The 17,519-nt window shown below is 37.5% G+C and overlaps 2 protein-coding genes across 3 annotated transcripts; one reads left to right on the top strand and one right to left on the bottom strand.

The window, feature by feature from the left end:
• Window positions 1-23: 23 nt before the first annotated feature.
• Window positions 24-14,575, bottom strand: LOC105675705 (uncharacterized). 2 transcript variants are annotated; one of them, XM_067359844.1, is made up of 10 exons: window positions 14,440-14,575; window positions 12,857-13,073; window positions 11,558-12,013; window positions 8,195-8,472; window positions 7,579-7,970; window positions 7,197-7,274; window positions 4,249-6,804; window positions 3,811-3,894; window positions 2,336-3,247; window positions 24-2,020 (listed from the first exon to the last, which is right to left on the bottom strand). In XM_067359844.1, exons 3-10 carry the CDS (start codon window positions 11,748-11,750, stop codon window positions 1,819-1,821), a joined length of 4,695 nt encoding a protein of 1,564 aa, XP_067215945.1. In that variant the 5' UTR covers window positions 11,751-12,013; window positions 12,857-13,073; window positions 14,440-14,575; the 3' UTR covers window positions 24-1,818. The 2 variants fall into 2 exon arrangements, with proteins under 2 accessions (XP_067215945.1, XP_012228461.1); XM_012373038.2 differs by lacking the exons at window positions 4,249-6,804; window positions 12,857-13,073; window positions 14,440-14,575 and having other exon boundaries at window positions 11,603-11,993.
• Window positions 13,501-15,990, top strand: LOC105675711 (enoyl-CoA hydratase domain-containing protein 3, mitochondrial). Its single transcript, XM_012373051.2, has 6 exons — window positions 13,501-13,832; window positions 14,127-14,210; window positions 14,522-14,695; window positions 14,776-14,963; window positions 15,103-15,263; window positions 15,382-15,990. The coding sequence occupies exons 1-6, from the start codon at window positions 13,785-13,787 to the stop codon at window positions 15,609-15,611; spliced, it is 885 nt and encodes a 294-aa protein (XP_012228474.1). The 5' UTR covers window positions 13,501-13,784; the 3' UTR covers window positions 15,612-15,990.
• The last annotated feature ends 1,529 nt before the right edge of the window (window positions 15,991-17,519 follow it).

Here is a 17,519-nt window from a genome sequence, read left to right as displayed (position 1 = left end):
AGAACTCAAGGAATCTGGATCTATTAAATTTGTATAAGCATTGGTTTATTGCACTTGCAAAAATACAGTTTGAGACGTATACAATTTATATCTATTGCATACATTAATTCGAGACACATTCTTTCAAGTTAGACGTCAATCGTGTCGATTTAGTCAAATCGCTTATTCGCAATGTTACTCTTTGGTACACGCTACGAAAAACACCAGAGAGCCAAACGACACGCACTTAACGAATCACTCTTATTAGAATCGTTATAAATAACTCTTAATTAGTACAGTGGCATATAGTTTTACAGTCGTTATTTAATCCTTTTCTCATATTCGTCACAATTGGCGCAACTATTCTTCCATTCTTTTCAGATCTTTCGGATGCATAGCAATGTATTTGGTGAAATGCATAAAGAATCAATCGACAATTTTCTCAAATTCGGAATTTATTTCCTTTAACGATAATTTAAAAGTCCAAAGTTACAGTTTTTCTTTTACTTACCTCAGGATTAATCTCGAAATACTTTCTACATTCCATTCTATATATTAAATCGAACTATCGACATATATGTAATAAATAATATGGTATCTTTCGTTTTACTGTGTTAAAGAATAAATACGAAGATATTTCCCTTCACTGTTAGATCGATTGTGCGTTTTGATATAATGCACACGTTTAATTTAATTATATACTAAACCTCTTTCTCACAACACATTAAAAAATCTATTTTTATTAAGATTAATGACTTACTTCGAATGCATCGTGATCCTCACTTCGTTATTTCTTCTCGTTAGTGACACGTTAATTGAGCGAATGGTGAAGCTGTACGAGCGGCTCATCTAATCACTAGCTATCCTCTAATCTTATCCTACGACCAACCTCGTTACATACATGACATGTAATACAAGAATTCTGTAAAAACTAGGCGAATTAAATGAATTGACGAAAATACATTTTGCAAAATTATGTAAGATTCGAAACCAGAAAATTGTTTTAATACTTTAGCCATTGAGCGACGTAAATATTGAATATAAAATGGAAACGAAATTTGTTATAATATATTTTAATTTTTTATTATATATATTTTAATAAGAAATTTCTAAATTTTTTAAATTTACGCGATTGCTTCTTACTAGAATTAAAATGAACTAAATGTAAAAATTTTAGAAGTAGTTTTTATTCATATTTTAACGAAAAGTAGATTTTTATCGATTCCTTTTTAATTCTCCTATTTTTGACAGAAAATATACTCACGAGACTCTGCTTTCTCTCATATATAAAAAAGATTATCAAAAAGTCACACTTGTGGTTTTGTAGAAAAAGGACGGACTCTGCGATTGCTCGACGTATTTATGTGTATGTGTGTGTCCTGTGTGAAAAAAATGCCTATCAAACAAATCACTAGATTAATATAGTGACCAAAAAAAAGTCGACGTATCGTCTACAAAGCAAACTGAAGTAGATTAAAAATAAAATCTTTTTCAGTGATAAAAACCGTCAATTCGCAAAGTTTATAAAAGATACTCGACACTCTGAGATTTGTAAAAACTGCCTAAATTATGAACGCTCGATATCGTCGTGATAGGCAGTTGATCCGTCGCTTTCCTCTTTCGGAAAGTGTTTTTTCGAAACAGACACTCAACCTTGAAAAAGAAATACTCTCGAAATTGCTAATTAGTGTCCTCTTCTCCTCAGAGAATATTTTCAGAGCATGTTCGCTTTCGTAAAGTACTTTAGAAAAATCGAAAATCAAAATAGTTTTCTCTTCAGAGAACATTCTTTCGGCGATGCTTTTTCTTCATTGATGCTCGGAGGACGAGGAGCGCTTTTCACAGCGCGAGTCTTCTGACGCCGCATTCGCAGCAGAACTTGGCGGTTTCCGGAAATCGCTGACCGCACTCGTGACAGAATTTGGACATCTTGTACTTGATCGCCGTCTGAATCGGCGTTCCGTTTCTGGTCACGTCTTCGTCCAGACGGCTGGCCATGTCGTTGGTGCTGCGTCCATGGTGCGAATATTTGCGATTTAAACTGAGGGACACAAATCGAACTGGGTTTCAAGTACGCGCGAACACGCGGAAAACGCAGATGATCATGCTTTGCGATGATTAAGGGTTACATTCGTCAATCTCCGAAATCTAAGTATCAACATTTTGAGAATTCTGAAAGTCTTCATGTTTTGGCAAGTAAAAAATGCTGTTATAGAAAAGAAATTACAAAATCACAAAATAAATAAACAAACAAATTTAGTTTCTGTGGAAACATGAAATGCGAATGGCGGATTTTACACTACAAACTCTTAGAAATTAATTTTTATTAAAATGATTAATTGCGCTTAAGACTAACCTGCTATAGGCGGAGTCGTTGCTGAGTTTACTGTGATCCTGCGGCTTGTAGCTGTCGGGCGAGGACAGTTCCTCGTCGCTGATCAGGCTGCCGTTCCGCTGCCTGTCGCCGTCGTGCATAGAGCTGGATAGATTAAAGGATTCGTTATTAAGAAAGGATCTGAGGGCAGGAAACGTATCCTCCTCGAAGGACGTCGTCAGCTCGTCGAACATCGAGTGCGACCGCTTGACGTCGAGCTCCGAGGAGATGATCGAGCTGAGGCTGAGATTGCTTCCGGACAAGGATGAGTAGTTATTGTTCCTCTGATTGAGGCTCTGGTCCGACGACCTCTGACCCTCCACGAGCTTAGAGTTTTGATTCTTCCTGATGTCGACCGAGGTCTTCCTGTCGGCGCCCGAGCCGATCCTTGGTGCGGACGAGGCGCGGATCGAATTGGATCGATCAATCAGCGGTCTCGTGACCTTCGGCGAAACCTTGTCGAGTGCCTTACGTATTCGGTCGGCGCTACCGAGGGCGCCGCGGCGATCGTCGACGCCCAGCGCCTTTGATTTGTCGATAATGACTCGTCTGCCCAATTCCTTGACCGGTTTCGTGCTCGCGAGGTCCGTTACGTCCTTGCTGTTGGCGAGAACTTCCGATTTCAGGAAGACCTCGCGCGAGATCGAGTTGGTCTCGGTCGAATCGCTCGAAAAGTTGGAGAAGAGGTCGTCGAACTCGGAGGGAGGCGCTATCAGGGACGACCTTCTGTCGGAGGAAGGATATTTCACGAAAGCGGAGGAGTGAGAGAGAGGATAGAGAATGTCGCGAGTTTGTTTGGCATTCCCCGTCGCGGACTGATCACTCGTGTCCGACAGCAGGTCGTTCATCTGTTGCTCGGCTAGTAGAAAGGGATCGTAGTCCTTGCACGTTCCGCTGAAATTAGAGTTTGGTTAATATGCTCTTTTTTTTATCAAAGATCTTTGCGCAACAATCATAGTGCGATGTAATGTAACAAAGTGTGCTCTATCGCAGGCAACGAAATACAGCTATAGTGCGTCGATCAATTCTGCAAGCAAATATTTGCACGAATGCAAGTTGTGATGCGTAAACACGCGTGTCAGCTACACGTGCAACGTGACCCATTGCTTACATTGTTGCCTGAGAAATTTAGAATCAATCGCTTTTAACAAAAACCTACATCGATTTTAGTAAGCTGCGGATGAAAGGTAAAAAAATTGAAATAAAATTCTGAAAAGAAATATGGAACATTCACATTTTCATTTAAAATGAATTTCAATTAAAAAGTTAATTACGAAGGAATTGAGAGAGTATTAAAGTATTAATAATCAATGTCACGAAAAAGTTGATTCTATATTTCACAAAAACATGTATCTCTTTCGTTAATTCTGGTGTCTGATGTAATGCTCTGAACGAAGTCCAATCAACATCGTAAAACGAAATAAAAAGATCTGCCGGTTTCACGTCCCGAAACTTACGTTCTAGCCTTAAGCACGAGATTAAAGTCCGGCCTTCTACGCACATAACTGCACCAGGCGGGACGTGTCGCCAGATCGTTTTTCCTACAATATTGTTACCACATTTAACTATCTAACTACCGTCCTGTCGAAAAGTTTGCAGATATTCTAGGAACAATTTTATCCTTTACAGTGCAATCAGCAATGCCGTAAAAAATTTTTTTAACAATTAAATAGCACAACTTCTAAAAACTTTATAATATATCCACTTTTCTACAACTTCTACTAATTAAATATTGATATTACAGTACGACCGATATTCAAATGTGCAAAATCAGCATTGCAATTTTACACTAATTAAATAAAAATCGCTGCTGAATTATGATCGCTAAATAAAAACAATACGAATATGTTCTACCGAAATATTTTACGAGGACAATTTTTGTTATCGATCTCTACCTTCGGTTGATCAAGGACGGACTCGAGACTGGAGGGAGGATACGAACTCTGGAGTTTCTTCTAGCGAGTCTGTAGCGACACGAAGGATTGAGATCGATCAGTCTGCTTCGCGAGATTTTCGGTACTTTCTCCCAGTACGAATTTCTCTCAGCAGCTTTCCTCGTTTCCGCCGAATCATCCCTTATGTCGGGCAAGTCTCGAAATGCTCTGCATCGCCTGCTCGGTCTGATTATTTCTATGGTTTCCCGTTCGTAAGCGGAATTCGCTTCCGGCCGTCTGATGCTTGCGAGCTCCACGAACTCGACTGAGGATATCAAGGAGTCGGTACTGCCGCGAAGGAGATTCATGTTTTCCTGGATTTTGTGCTTCATTTCGACGGAATTTAGTGGACGCTCTTTTATGGCTCTTCTAGTCGGGTCGGAAACATGTTCGGAGAACTTCACGTTCTTCGATAAAATCCCGCCGCGATGACGTCGCGATTTTTCGATGTCCTTCGACGTGATTGATGACTCTAAATCATTAGCGCCTCGCGTGTTGTGTCCCTCACACATAGCATTATCGTTGTCACAAGCAAAGTTGTTTACGCTCTTCATTCGCAAACCTTCGTCTGTCGTTACTTTCGTTTCAGCGATCAAACGGTAGAATCTTGTTTTATCATTGAAACAGTTATCTGCATCCGCGAGATCTGTCTTCTCATCCTTTTTGATATTTTCAAAATTTTCAGAATTAAATAATTTTTCCTGATGTTTCCTGTCGGTCTCAATTTGCAATTTGTTATCCATGTGTATGTTTAAACAATTTTCGGCAACAACTTTCGAATCTTGTGGAGGCGATATTTCCGAGTTCTTTGATTCTTCTAAACTTTTCTCAGATTTTTCGTCAAAGATGATTAAATCATTCTCGTATCTTTCATATTTTTCAGTTTCTTCAGCAAAATTCCTTTCTGCGCTATCAATTGCACATAATACAGACGGCGATAATATTTTTTTATTTTCCTGTAGATCTGACGAATTGCGACATATATTATTTTGATATAAAAATACTTCATTTTCAGGATTCAAATTACAATTTATTTCATTATTGTTTAAAAGTATATTATTTTTGTCAAATCGATGGTAGTTGCAAGTTGTCATATTTTTCTTTAACTCTAACGAATTACTGCAACATGCATTACTTTTATACTGTGACATTTTCTTTTTAAGTCTCGGATAATCCTGACTCTGATTAATGAAGCTGTCCGAAAATGCTAGGCTACGATCGAGATGAACAGCTGAATGCTCTTCATGCCTAAAATGAGAAGATTCTTTATCTAAAATAAAATTATTATTGTTAGTGAATTTTTTCACTTCTTTTGAAAAAAGTTTCTCGTACTTCTGTGGCGAATCCTGCGACAGTTTATCAAAATCAAATAAATTTTGCTCAATCTCTCTTATTTCAGGATATTTAGTACTTTCATCATTCATCGTTGTCTGCTGATCTTTATCTCTTTCATTTATATTCAATTTATCTAGTTCTACAATATTGACGTCATTCATTTTCGGAATGTCTTCTTTATTTTCCAATTTTATTTCTATTTTCTTCACGTGCTCTTTAATTTTAGCCTTTTTATTGCTCGCTTCTTGATTAATTTCTTTATCCTCGTCTTCCATATTCAATTTTTCTATTTTGCATTTTATCTCTTCGCTCTCTTCAAAACCGCTCATTTTCCAATTATCTTTATTAATTATTTGCAATTCTTCTGTTTTACGTTCTTTTATTTTATTGTCAGTATTCTTTTCTATTATTTTACTGTCAGTATTCATTTTTAATTCTTCTACTTCACGTTCCGCAATTTTAATCTCTTCGTCTTTTTTGTCCATGAAGTAAAATTCCACGTAAGGATTATGCTTAATCGGCTTGCTGTGAAAAATTTCCAGCTGATCAAAATCGTCTAAAGAGTCTCTTATCAGATACGTCTGATTTAAGTTCTCAATGCCGCCTAACCATGTGACAATGTCGTTTTCCACTTTATCAATCTCATCGTCTTTCACTTCGTCGTCAGCTCGAACAAAATCATTCTTCGTGATCGATAAATCATCTTTACTTTCAACCGTGAGATCGAGATCGAGCTGAAACTCCTGTGAGAAATTATGATTAGCTTGAAAACTATCCTTCTTGCGACTGATCTGCTTCCACGTAACCAAATGATCGTCCTTTGGCGTATCCGCGTGTATTCTGCAAGGCTGCACAGTCATACCTAAGCTCTTATCATTCACAGCAATATCATTGATTCTCGGGTGACCTTGACTTCTGGCAGAAACGATATTTCTCGACGTCCTGGCGGAACAGGCTTCCCGTATACTCATTTTGTCGTTTAGTACATGTTGACAAGTCGTTTTGTTTCGGTTGGACTGTTTTTTCGATGAGAAAATAGACGACGTGATCTCGTTGGAGGAGACCGGATCGTTGATCCTAAGACTCACAGGAGGTACGGCAAAGGGGAGAGAACGACGGGAGGATGTCGCAAAGTGGGAGGATCGGTAGGACGTCGGCAAGGAGTCGTGATCTTCCACTGGCCTGAGGAGAAGGAAGCAGGATCAAGGACGTGCGCCTGATAGTCATCAGGAGAAGGTCGTCGGATTTAAATTAAAAAATTGAATTTTTGGAAAAAAAAAAGAAAATTGTCTCGCAAAAATATTTTTAAGCAGTTGTGCTTTTTTGGCGAATATTCCAAGTATTCTCGTTATACAATTAAGTTTCAATGTTCTGATACATTTACATCTCTTGTCAATTGTTTGAATTACTTTCATAATACATTCTAATTTATGACAAAATACAGCCTCATCCTTTTCCCTTCTCCTCATGGACAGCGCTAGGCATAGGTCATAAATTCTACGCTTATCTTGTAAGCCACAGAATTTGACACTTCGGTTTTTCGAAAAATGTCAAGAGGTTGATAAGAATCTCACCTGTTTATACGATCGGCCAGACGTGACTTCATTGGTCCGGATGGAGTGGGGGATTCCTTCAGCTGTCCAGGACGTCTTCTGTGAAAGTGAAATGTAACGAATTTAATGGATTCAAATGTAATAAAACAGGAAGTTAAAGAAACACATAATCCATATTGCAATAAAATTATTAAATTCAAGAAAAAAAATCGAATTTTTTTCCTCCTGAAGTCTTAAAAAAAATGAGTTAATATTTTCTGTACATTTTTAAGCGTGAATTACTTTATTACTTTTTTATTTTTTAATCTGTAATTATCTGAAACATTGTTTTTTTTTACAATTATAAGAGTTGGTAAATATTCAAAAGCTCGAATTGAAAAAAAAACTGGAAAAATCGACTCACATGATAGCCGACTTCTGCTTGATCGGACTCTCCCGACTGCAATTGGTCACCGAAGCACTCTCTTTCGGTTTAACGAGCGCCGGCGATGATTGTGAGGTCTTGGCGGCCTGGTTCGCCGCCGAGCCCGGGCTGTACTTCTCTCGATTTATGGCGCGACGGTTCTTCAGGGTCGGTACTTTATACCTCATGCGCGCCTCCAGCCGCTCTTTCGCCAGATTGGTCGCTGGACTCACCGGCATCTGCGTAACTCTGTCCTTGCACCAGGCTACGTGACGGTCATAGGCCTTGATACCAAAATGTCGATTGCAAGTAGGACACGTGCCCTTCTCGTTGGAGCGAGTCGGTGCGCCCGACGAGATCAGTGAATTGCATTGTTTGTGTGAGTCGTCCATCTGAAAGAAAATCAGGAATTCGGTTAGAAAATACAAAATATATTGTAAAAAGAACTGTTTAGATGGTTAGAACTTTCTCAAAAAGTGGCATTACTACTAATAATTTTCAATCATTACGTTACATATCCAAAAACAAGTTAAAACATTATATTTTAATGACATTAAAACGTAGGAGATTATCTACAAAGAAATTACAACGTGGAAAAGGTCGCAAAGAGACTCACGACTTCGCCGCGCGCTTCGCGGATCGTCCTCAGGAAATCGTCGTGAGTCTTCTTCCAGGAAGGCCTGCTGTTCCTCTCGTCCTGATGGTACCGCCGAGTCTCTGGCTTAGGCAGGAACTCGGCCAGCTCGGTGCCCTGAATCCTTTGCTTGGCCGAGTCGAAGGGCTTGCGCTTCTTGGAGGCGGCGCGCTCGCATATCCTCGCGTGCTTCTCCAACGACTGCGGCATGAAGGTCCGCGCGCATATCGCGCACGGCAACAGGATCGGCGGCGGCGCATCTACGTCCATTTACAAGTCCAATAATTAATAGGCCCTCGCCTAAATGATATACATATATATTTTTTTTTAATGGAACCAGGCTTCAATCTTCGATCCTCGTCGGGATGTCTACTTATCATCGAACTTATTATCAGTCCGCGTTTGCAATTTAAATTTGCCGCGTCCTTGAACTATCACGCCATGAACGAGGCGCTCTTTTTTTCAATTGATAAATATTGTATTTTTCAGATTGACTTTTTTCCGTCGTGAGATCCAAAGTTACGGCTCGTTCAATCTGTACGTAAATGCGATCCCGCGAGATCTGTCTCCGGCGTTATATGGAGATCCGATCTGACTCACCCCGTGCTAATCGCTATTCTGACAAAGGCCATGAATCCGCGGATAATCGATATTTTCGCCGACAACATGTCGAGAGATCGCCAAATACGACGACGACAGGTATACATCACGGAATGTATCGCGCGCGAGGCACATTAGACGCGTGCTCGTCATCGCCGTTTCCAGTCGATCAAGCCTAATTTAAATTATATCCGATATTTTTTAATTATATATATTCGATTTCTTTTTATTCCTGAGATACGTACATTTTAAAACTATATTTTGCAGATCTCTTAAAATTACACCTTCTAGATTTAATTAAATATTTTGCATTTTTTTTAGCACTCTATCGACACTCTATCGCTTTTGTTCTCTCGCGTAAAAATGCGAAACTTCGGAAATCCTGCAACACACTGTGATTGAAAGTGTGGGGAATCTACATTGCAAATTGCACTTTCTTCGATCGACGTGGGAATTGCGCAACGATAGCTACAGTGTGTTCTCTTCTTGCGAGATCACTTCGCCCCAGTTATTATGAACTATGCGTTACGAGATAACGCACATTCAATGAGCCATTCGTTAAAGGTGACGTGAGTTTCCCTGCGTTTGCCTATGCAAATTTCGACGAGACGAATCGATGGATTCTCGCGTCATTTTCGATGTCGCGTCGCTGATCTCAGAAAGAAACAGAGTTCATTTTCTCAGCGCGTTGAAAGATTTTTAAACACGAAATTGTAACAGTAACTGTACTTTTTCGCTCATATACAAAACTTTGCTTATTTTTCACTTATTATTATAGATTTACAAATATATTTAATTAAAAAAAAAGATTTATTTAATTTTTATGAAAGAAGGAAAAATTATTTTCCCATTTTTTCTTTAAATTTATTCAAAATAAATGACTTTAATTGTCGTCGACTTCTTGACGCACTACGATGTTTTTATAATAATCACTGCAGACAATTAATTGTGTGATTAAAATTATCAATGCACTTTTCCACTGTCCATCGTACTAAACGTCGCGCAAATGTCATCCAATCGAATCGTTCCGCGCCGGAAGAAATTTCACAATCGCGAAAACTTCATTTTTCAATTCGTAGAGAGAGATTAAGCGATCGATCTTCAGGTGCGCGTATCGCGCGGACACCTGCGGCGTCGACTCGCGCGACGACGCCGACGAGGACGCCGAAGACGCGGAGAGTCGCCCCCGCGAGACACGCTCTCTCGCCTACAGACGAACAAGCTTCCTTTTTTAGATGTCCCGCGAGGCGTGCGAGTTTCGTATTCTATCCATCACGAATCACGCGCGCGAAAGAATCCGTACCTTTCGTCCTCGGATTTCTTTTCTCCGCGCAGCGAGTTTCGAATCTCGTCGCCTGTTTTCGGAACGCGATCGGACCTTTTTACTTTTATTTTTCTCGACTGCATCCGAAAATTCAAGTATTTGATCCGTTTAGATGAGGCTCCGAATTTTATTGTCGGCTCCGACGTCAACACGAAGCAAGATAGCCATGTTTAGCGCTAAATACGCGAATGTGGGTCACCACGTTTGCCGTCCGCGAGTTTTATATTATTTTAACGCGTGTAGTGATTTAATTATTATTTATTATATATTTATTATTCTTTCACTCTACAATCCACGTATTCAATTTATATTACCTTTTAGCTAATCTATTTTTCACTCAATTTTTGTATTTTGTTACAGATTTTTAATTTTAAACTTTTCAATACTGAAACAATAATGAAGAAAAATCTTTATGCGCGGGAGCGTGATGTTAATGATACGATGCTATTAAATGACGTTATTCTCTGAAAATCACTGAACGCCTACGATCGTTCGCTTGTGTTTTCCTCCTAGGCGAGTCGCGCGTGTTAGAAAGAACCGGCGAAGTTTTTTCCACACAGGCTATTACTGTTCTTCCCATGCAGTCTAAGGTCGACGGAGCTCTCAATGCAATTGCTGAGCCAGTGTAAATTAATTAGTATGCGCAGCGGAGGCGCATTATTACGATTCTTATGCCCGCTTTTAGATGTGCGCAACGAGAAGTGAAAAAAATAATCGTTGCAGTAAAATGAAAAATAAATCTCTCACAGCCATTGATTAACTATTTTGTTAGAAAAGCGACAGTAGATTGATTTATGATAATTGTGCTCAGCTGTTGAAACTATGCTGTTAACTTGATTTCAAATAACGCGTAATATGCATACAAATTATTTTCAAAGGAAAAAACAATGCGGGAAACTTCCGTGCTGTTGTAATAGTAATAAAACCGAAACAGATTTAAGATTTAGAAGAAAATAAAAAATTTTGGGAAGCGGCTCGTAATTATGTAACGACAATAATATGAAAATAATAATGTAATTACACATATTTGCCTTATTTTGATTTAGAAGTTTGAGTATCAATTCGTATCTACTTCAACGTAAACATACGGCGCTTTGAATATATAATAATATTGAACACAGCAGCGGCAGCGTTTAATACAATTTTATAAATTCCGAACTACGTTAATTTCAAAAAGGGAAAAAAAATTAGTCGATATTGAAATTCCGACTGCTTAACAATCAGTCATGTTTGCACTGCAAGTTTCTTTCCAAGCGCGCACGCATCATTAATACTGCATTCCTCATTCTTATCACAAAAAACACTTTGCGAAAGCGACAGAACCGGCTTAAGCGTTGAATCCTCATTTCTTTCAATTCACCGATTTCTCACAGAGCTCCAACATTTGCATGCGTAATTCGGTAATTCGAAGATTACGGTACCGTGAAACGATGCTCGGTCACGAAGAGGCGAATTCGCGGGCTCACCTTCCTCAGCGTACAGCTCGAACCGTACCTCGCGGATGGACGTCGGCCTGTTTAAGGCCTCGTCGCGAAATCGAACTTCGTTGTGAAACGGGGCCTCGTCGTGGAACGGGCCACCGTCCGCGAGCCTCTTCGGGACGCAGCACAGCATCTGATTGCGAGCACATCAAGACACCGACTGAGAGGCCGCGCGGATTGTGCCAGTCTCTTGTAAAAGCAGAGTTGTAACCGCGAGTGTGTGTCTCGCGACGAAGTTTATTTTCGGCCCCACCGCTGTCTCTCTCGCAAAGTGAATCTCGTCTCTCCTCTCGCTTCTCTCTTTAATGTATCTATCTCTATCGCCGTGTAACAGAGTAAACAGTGTAAGATGGATTGGATGGAAAGAAAATATTCTCCACAAGAGCCTTCTTGTACCTTTAAATGAAAGAGATTAACACTTTTAATTTTAAATTAACACACTGCTCTCTGATTGATACTCTTTGATATTTAGAAAATGTCGCTTTTTATTATCAAATATTAATGAAACTAGTTTTCAACACTTTTATTATTCAATTTTTATTATTATATGAACATTATCCTTGTTAATTTTTAGTTGTTAAAATATGAATGTCTAATATAATCTTTTTAGAATACGAAGATCGAGAAAGTCAAATTTCATGTAGTAGTATAATTTCTAATACTCTCTCTTGCTTCCATAATTATATTGGTAACCACAACAACTGTTTACTCCACATACGATAAGCAACAGAGCAACGAATCTCTTAAAAAATATATTAAATTATTATAAAAAGAAAAAAAATAGTAAGTCGAATCTGTATTGTTCTTTCAAGCAATAAACATGTGTGAAAAAAAATTAAGCTACAAATGTCATTTAGAGCGCGTGTATTTAGAGCGAGTGATTAGCTACCACGTGTATCTTCCTCGCACTCGGTCCACGTGCACTTTTAAAATTCGTCGTTCAGTCGCCAGTTATTACGAAATCGAGGTCAATAGTTTCTCCGGACGGAGCAGTTTCCTGCGATATTTCTCGTAACTCTGTAGTGTCTCGCGGACACGCTGTTTACCCTATAATTAGAATAGACAGGGGGCCGCGGAAAGAGCGCGCCGGAGAGAGTCGGAAGCGAACGATCACTGCGACGAAGACGACGACGACAGGAAAAGCCGCGGACGAAATGGGACCGATCCGCGATCTCTCGACGTGTTATCGTTCGGTCGTCATAAATATACGCGCGATGAGACACATTCAGACTTACTTACCCTCAGCTTCAGCCATGTTGGTCGTTAGGGGAAACATTGGTCGTTATGGGAACGCAAACCGTACCATCGAGCGCCTCCTCGGAAGTTCGCAGCCACGAAGTTCGAGGAATTATAATACGCCTTTTTCAACATCTTTTCAAAACCCTTTCGCCGATGTTTTCCATTTAAATCGAATACATATTTTACGACGTCTCCAATCATACGCTTTTAAACAAACCTAAAAAAAAAAAACAAAAATTAACAGAAGTGTTCACATAGAAAATCATAAAAATAACATCTCATTTTAACATTTTATAAAAAAAGAACATACAATTAAAAAAAAAAAAATTAAAAGCTATATTGTGTTAATACTTTTTACGTATCGAGTTTGTATTTTTTTAGAGCATAGACTGTCTGTTGTTCTCATTTTTAATTTTATTTTGTCTCTAAAATGTTATTTCTTCTTTTTTAAACATTTGTCTCTTCAGACAGTCTCAAAGACAGAGCGCAACGCTTTAAATGTCATGCTTTGACGTCTGTCATTTAAAGACGCATGCTTGACGTGTTTACAGCCTGAGCGCGCATCAGCTGATCGCCATGTATGTGTCATATGTTTGCAGTCTGAATAGTAGCGTAAGAGATGTGTCTATGTTTTGGAGGTTAGGCAAGGTTTTACAATTTTTTTTTGTTCTGTTTTACGTGATTTTTCCGACAATCTTAAAATGACCATTGGTTTCCTTTTTCGAAACTTTGCGTTGGACTCTATAACACGTCATCCGTTATCGTGTCATATTATAGTGTGACAGCTAACCTTACTAAATGATAACAGATGTTTATTACACTTTCGTGGATCAAGTCACATCAGTATCAACCGGTTTCGAGTTGAAAGTGTGGGCAATACACCTCGCATTTAATCAACCTGAAACTCTTATCTAGAATATATAGCGGAATGTTAGTCATTTCGAGATTAGTGACCACAAATGGCCTTGTTTCTCAGGTATATTTTAATTATAAATTTAATTTATACAAATAATTATGTAATACTTGTATGACTTCATAACCTTTTAAGATTGTCGCTTTTTTGTTTTGTTCATGAAGCAGTGCAAAGTATGTCGTAATTGTTCGCGATTACTCGATACAGGCTCGTCGAGCGATCGCGACGACGATGATAAATTGCGGGAATTTTTAAAATTATGCGCAGAGCAGCATCTTTGGCACAAGCTAATTTTATAACATCGTCAATAATAATAATCTAAGATCTAATAATGTTTACTAATAATTACATTTACAGGGAAGATGTATTGCAAGGACGTTATCCACCAGCAGAATATCATATACCGAGAAGAAATATGTGGAGACAACAGAGGAAAACGGGGTAAAGATATTACCCCAATATTAGTTTATTTATTTGTTCTATAATTAAAAATATTATTTTTTATCCTGTAAATGTTATTCAAGCTTTTTTTCTAGATCTCATCTAATTTTTAGTAATTTAAATTCTTAAGAATTTAAATTTTTATCATTTAATTTGCACAAGTCTTAATAATAATTAATAAAATTGTTTATATTTTAATACTTTTAATAATTTATAATTTTAATCTTACCGGTAATTATGATCCAGCAATTCTGCAGCTATATTATTAGTTTTTGCTACTTGTAAAGCCAACACGTCTTATCTTGTTGCAGGTCAGAACTATCCGATTGAGCGACCGTTCCTCGCTCAACTCGCTATCGTTGGAGATGCTGAGGATTCTGGTGAAGGAGATCAAAAGGGACGAGGACAGTAAGGATCTTCGGTCGATTGTGCTGACGTCTGAACCAGGAAAAGTGTTTTCCGCCGGACACAACCTGAAGGAACTGGTTCGTAAGAGTCGGTTCCACTTCTGTAAGACTTCCTCTTTGTCACACAGAAAAATCACACATTGGTTTGCGTTGCTTAGACATCTTCAAGTGACAAGTCGCACAAGGACGTGTTCGAAACCTGTTCGGAACTGATGCGGACCATCAACCAGAGTCCGGTGCCGGTGATTGCAGCGGTTGACGGTTTAGCAGCTGCAGCTGGCTGTCAACTGGTCTTGGCGTGTGACATCGCGGTGTGCACGGAAAGAAGTTCGTTCTCCACTCCAGGGTATTCTACAAAACACAATATTACTTATTATTATATTATCATTTCTATGCATATTGTTTACTATTTCTTCACATCAGTGCTTCATTACTACTATTTATTGTTCATTATTTTCTTATATTTTAATATTTTTCTGTTATAGAGTGAGTCTGGGAATATTTTGCTCGACACCGGGCATACCGCTAGTACGCAATGTGCCGAGAAAAAGCGCAATGTACATGCTTTTCACAGGGCTTCCTGTTTCCGGCAGAGAAGCTTACGAGTGCGGTCTCGTCAGCAAAGTCGTATCGAATGATAAGCTTGGTGAGTGAACAAAAAATTATATTAAAACTCTATTAGAAAGAAGAAAAATTATTATTTAATCTCTATAATAAATTTTGTACGTGAATAAATCTCTTAATATATTTAATTGCGATTTCAGAGGAGGAAGTCCGTCGAATTACAGATGCAATTAACATGAAAAGCCGTTCGGTTGTCCACATTGGCAAAACATTCGTGTACGAGCAAATAGAGCTCGATTTATCGACAGCGTACTCTTTGGGCACTGAAAAAATGGTGAACAACTTGAAAATGAGAGATGCGCAAGAAGGAATACAGAGTTTTTTAGAAAAGAGAAAACCAAATTGGTCACACGACTATGAGAAAAATTAATTTTTTATACTCACAAGAATACGAAAACTTTTATATACGAAAACTTTTATATACGAAAACTTTTATATACGAAAACTTTTACAATTGATATTAGTTATAATATTTTCCACGTGTGTATTATAATTCTAAAACAAATATAATATATTTAAAAGAAATATATTTTCAGTATCTATGTCTTTTTAAGTTTTAATGATTCAGTTTTATGTAATACAATCGAAACAAATAAAATTGCATCATGCAGAGGAAGTCAATCATGTAGTTACGATTGATCACTAAAGACAACATCAGAGACTTGTGAGATAACCTCTTGTAAAGAAAGAAGAAAAATATATGTATAAAAAAACGTGCAAAATATATGAAAATATATGCATAAAACAAATTAATTTTGTACTTTTTAGAGTGTCTGGATCTTTCCAACATACTTTTCAGATAATCTGAAAAAAATTAATTAAATAGCGCTAATAGAAATTTATTTTTTGTGATTACGCATTTTTATATTATCAACAATAAAAAGTTTTATTTGCGATTATAGAACTATAATAAGAAAACAATATAGCAGTGTAATCAAAATGACGTGAAAGTCAAGTTCATGGATCAAATAATGTAACAAAAAAAAGTTTATTGATACGCGTGTTGATATACCATGCATGTATCATCGTCTTATGTTTAATACTAAATTTGCTCTTTAATCTTTCACATAAAAGTTTGAGAAAAAAAACAAAATTATCTGAGTCTGCTTTTCACGTATCCTAAAAGATTTTATTAACGCGAAACAATAATTATTCATATTTCGTGTTAAATAATATAAGAATACACATATGTATATAACGTGATACTTTTTCAACAATTTTCTGTGAAACATTCCACAATTAAAAAAGTTATCTTAAGATTTGCAGCACCTTTTTATTCCGTGAAATCGTTTATTTATCAAATGAATAAAAGAAAAATAATTATCAATGGTTGAACCACACGCGAAGACTCGAATCTTGTCGAATTTCTTAACTGCCGGACTTTTCTTATCGATTTCGAATTAATTCGAAAAATATATTTGTAATATGCAAATTTAACGAAATGGGCTGCCCACTTTTGCGTTTTATTTAAACGATAAACGATGATCGAGCATGCTTCGGACATTGTTTAGACATCATTGATGTAACTGCTCTATTTGTGATAAAAGAATTGTTGAAAAACATTCATGTCGAGAAAAAAAGAATGCAACGTTTGTCGCGTTTGACATGATTTCGCGACAATAAAATTGCGGACATTACTTTTTATTCCCGAAGCAGTGTTTGATAAATTTGTTTATTAACTTTTTACCCTCTTTTCAAGAAATCTTCGTTTGTGGTCCTCCGTCGGACTGAGGAAAGTCTAAAGATCGATATTATAGACGGTTAATCTGTTTCACGGTTCACAGACGGATTCAAGCTGAATATCCGATTTATCTAGCAATTTAATTAGAATTATAATTTCTTGTTAATTTTGCAGTTAATATGATGCAACGATATTAAAATATGTAAAAATATTTAAATACATATTTTGTGCAATATTTATAAGTAACAATATTTAATTTTGAAGGAACATTTGTATAAATTAATTTGTAAGAAACTGAACTTTCTAATTTCTTCCAAATTCTTCTTATAAAATTATTTCTCTGCTTGATAATGACGTTTTCAAATGACCTTTATTTTATATTAGAACACTTACTCTCGTTGCAAAAATTAAAATGTTTGACCTCGGAGATTTGATATTTTATTTTTACTTTTTCCGATACCACTTCGATGTGTTTATGTTTCAAATACTTTCACTAAACAAATCAGACTACGACACTAGGTCGGCGTGTAAAGCAACGAAGATGATAGGTTCTCGAGTCCGAAGGCTGATAAAACTGATAAAACCGGGTTTGCGGTG

This window comes from Linepithema humile, chromosome 7, assembly GCF_040581485.1.
Source record: "Linepithema humile isolate Giens D197 chromosome 7, Lhum_UNIL_v1.0, whole genome shotgun sequence".
Classification (NCBI taxonomy): domain Eukaryota; kingdom Metazoa; phylum Arthropoda; class Insecta; order Hymenoptera; family Formicidae; genus Linepithema; species Linepithema humile.
This window is presented reverse-complemented; position numbering and strand designations above follow the sequence as displayed.

What these genes read in the sequence shown, in the direction of transcription:
- LOC105675705 (XM_067359844.1), bottom strand. Translation starts at nt 11,750, where the DNA reads ATGCTGTGCTGCGTCCCGAAGAGGCTCGCGGACGGTGGCCCGTTCCAC. An exon ending in TGACCGAGCATCGTTTCACG is followed by an intron (nt 8,473 to 11,557) that starts GTACCGTAATCT and finishes AAATGGACGTAG; the next exon opens with ATGCGCCGCCGCCGATCCTG. An exon ending in CCGTCCTTGATCAACCGAAG is followed by an intron (nt 3,895 to 4,248) that starts GTAGAGATCGAT and finishes ACAATATTGTAG; the next exon opens with GAAAAACGATCTGGCGACAC.
- LOC105675711 (XM_012373051.2), top strand. Translation starts at nt 13,785, where the DNA reads ATGTTAGTCATTTCGAGATTAGTGACCACAAATGGCCTTGTTTCTCAG. An exon ending in CAAATGGCCTTGTTTCTCAG is followed by an intron (nt 13,833 to 14,126) that starts GTATATTTTAAT and finishes TTACATTTACAG; the next exon opens with GGAAGATGTATTGCAAGGAC. An exon ending in AGACAACAGAGGAAAACGGG is followed by an intron (nt 14,211 to 14,521) that starts GTAAAGATATTA and finishes ATCTTGTTGCAG; the next exon opens with GTCAGAACTATCCGATTGAG.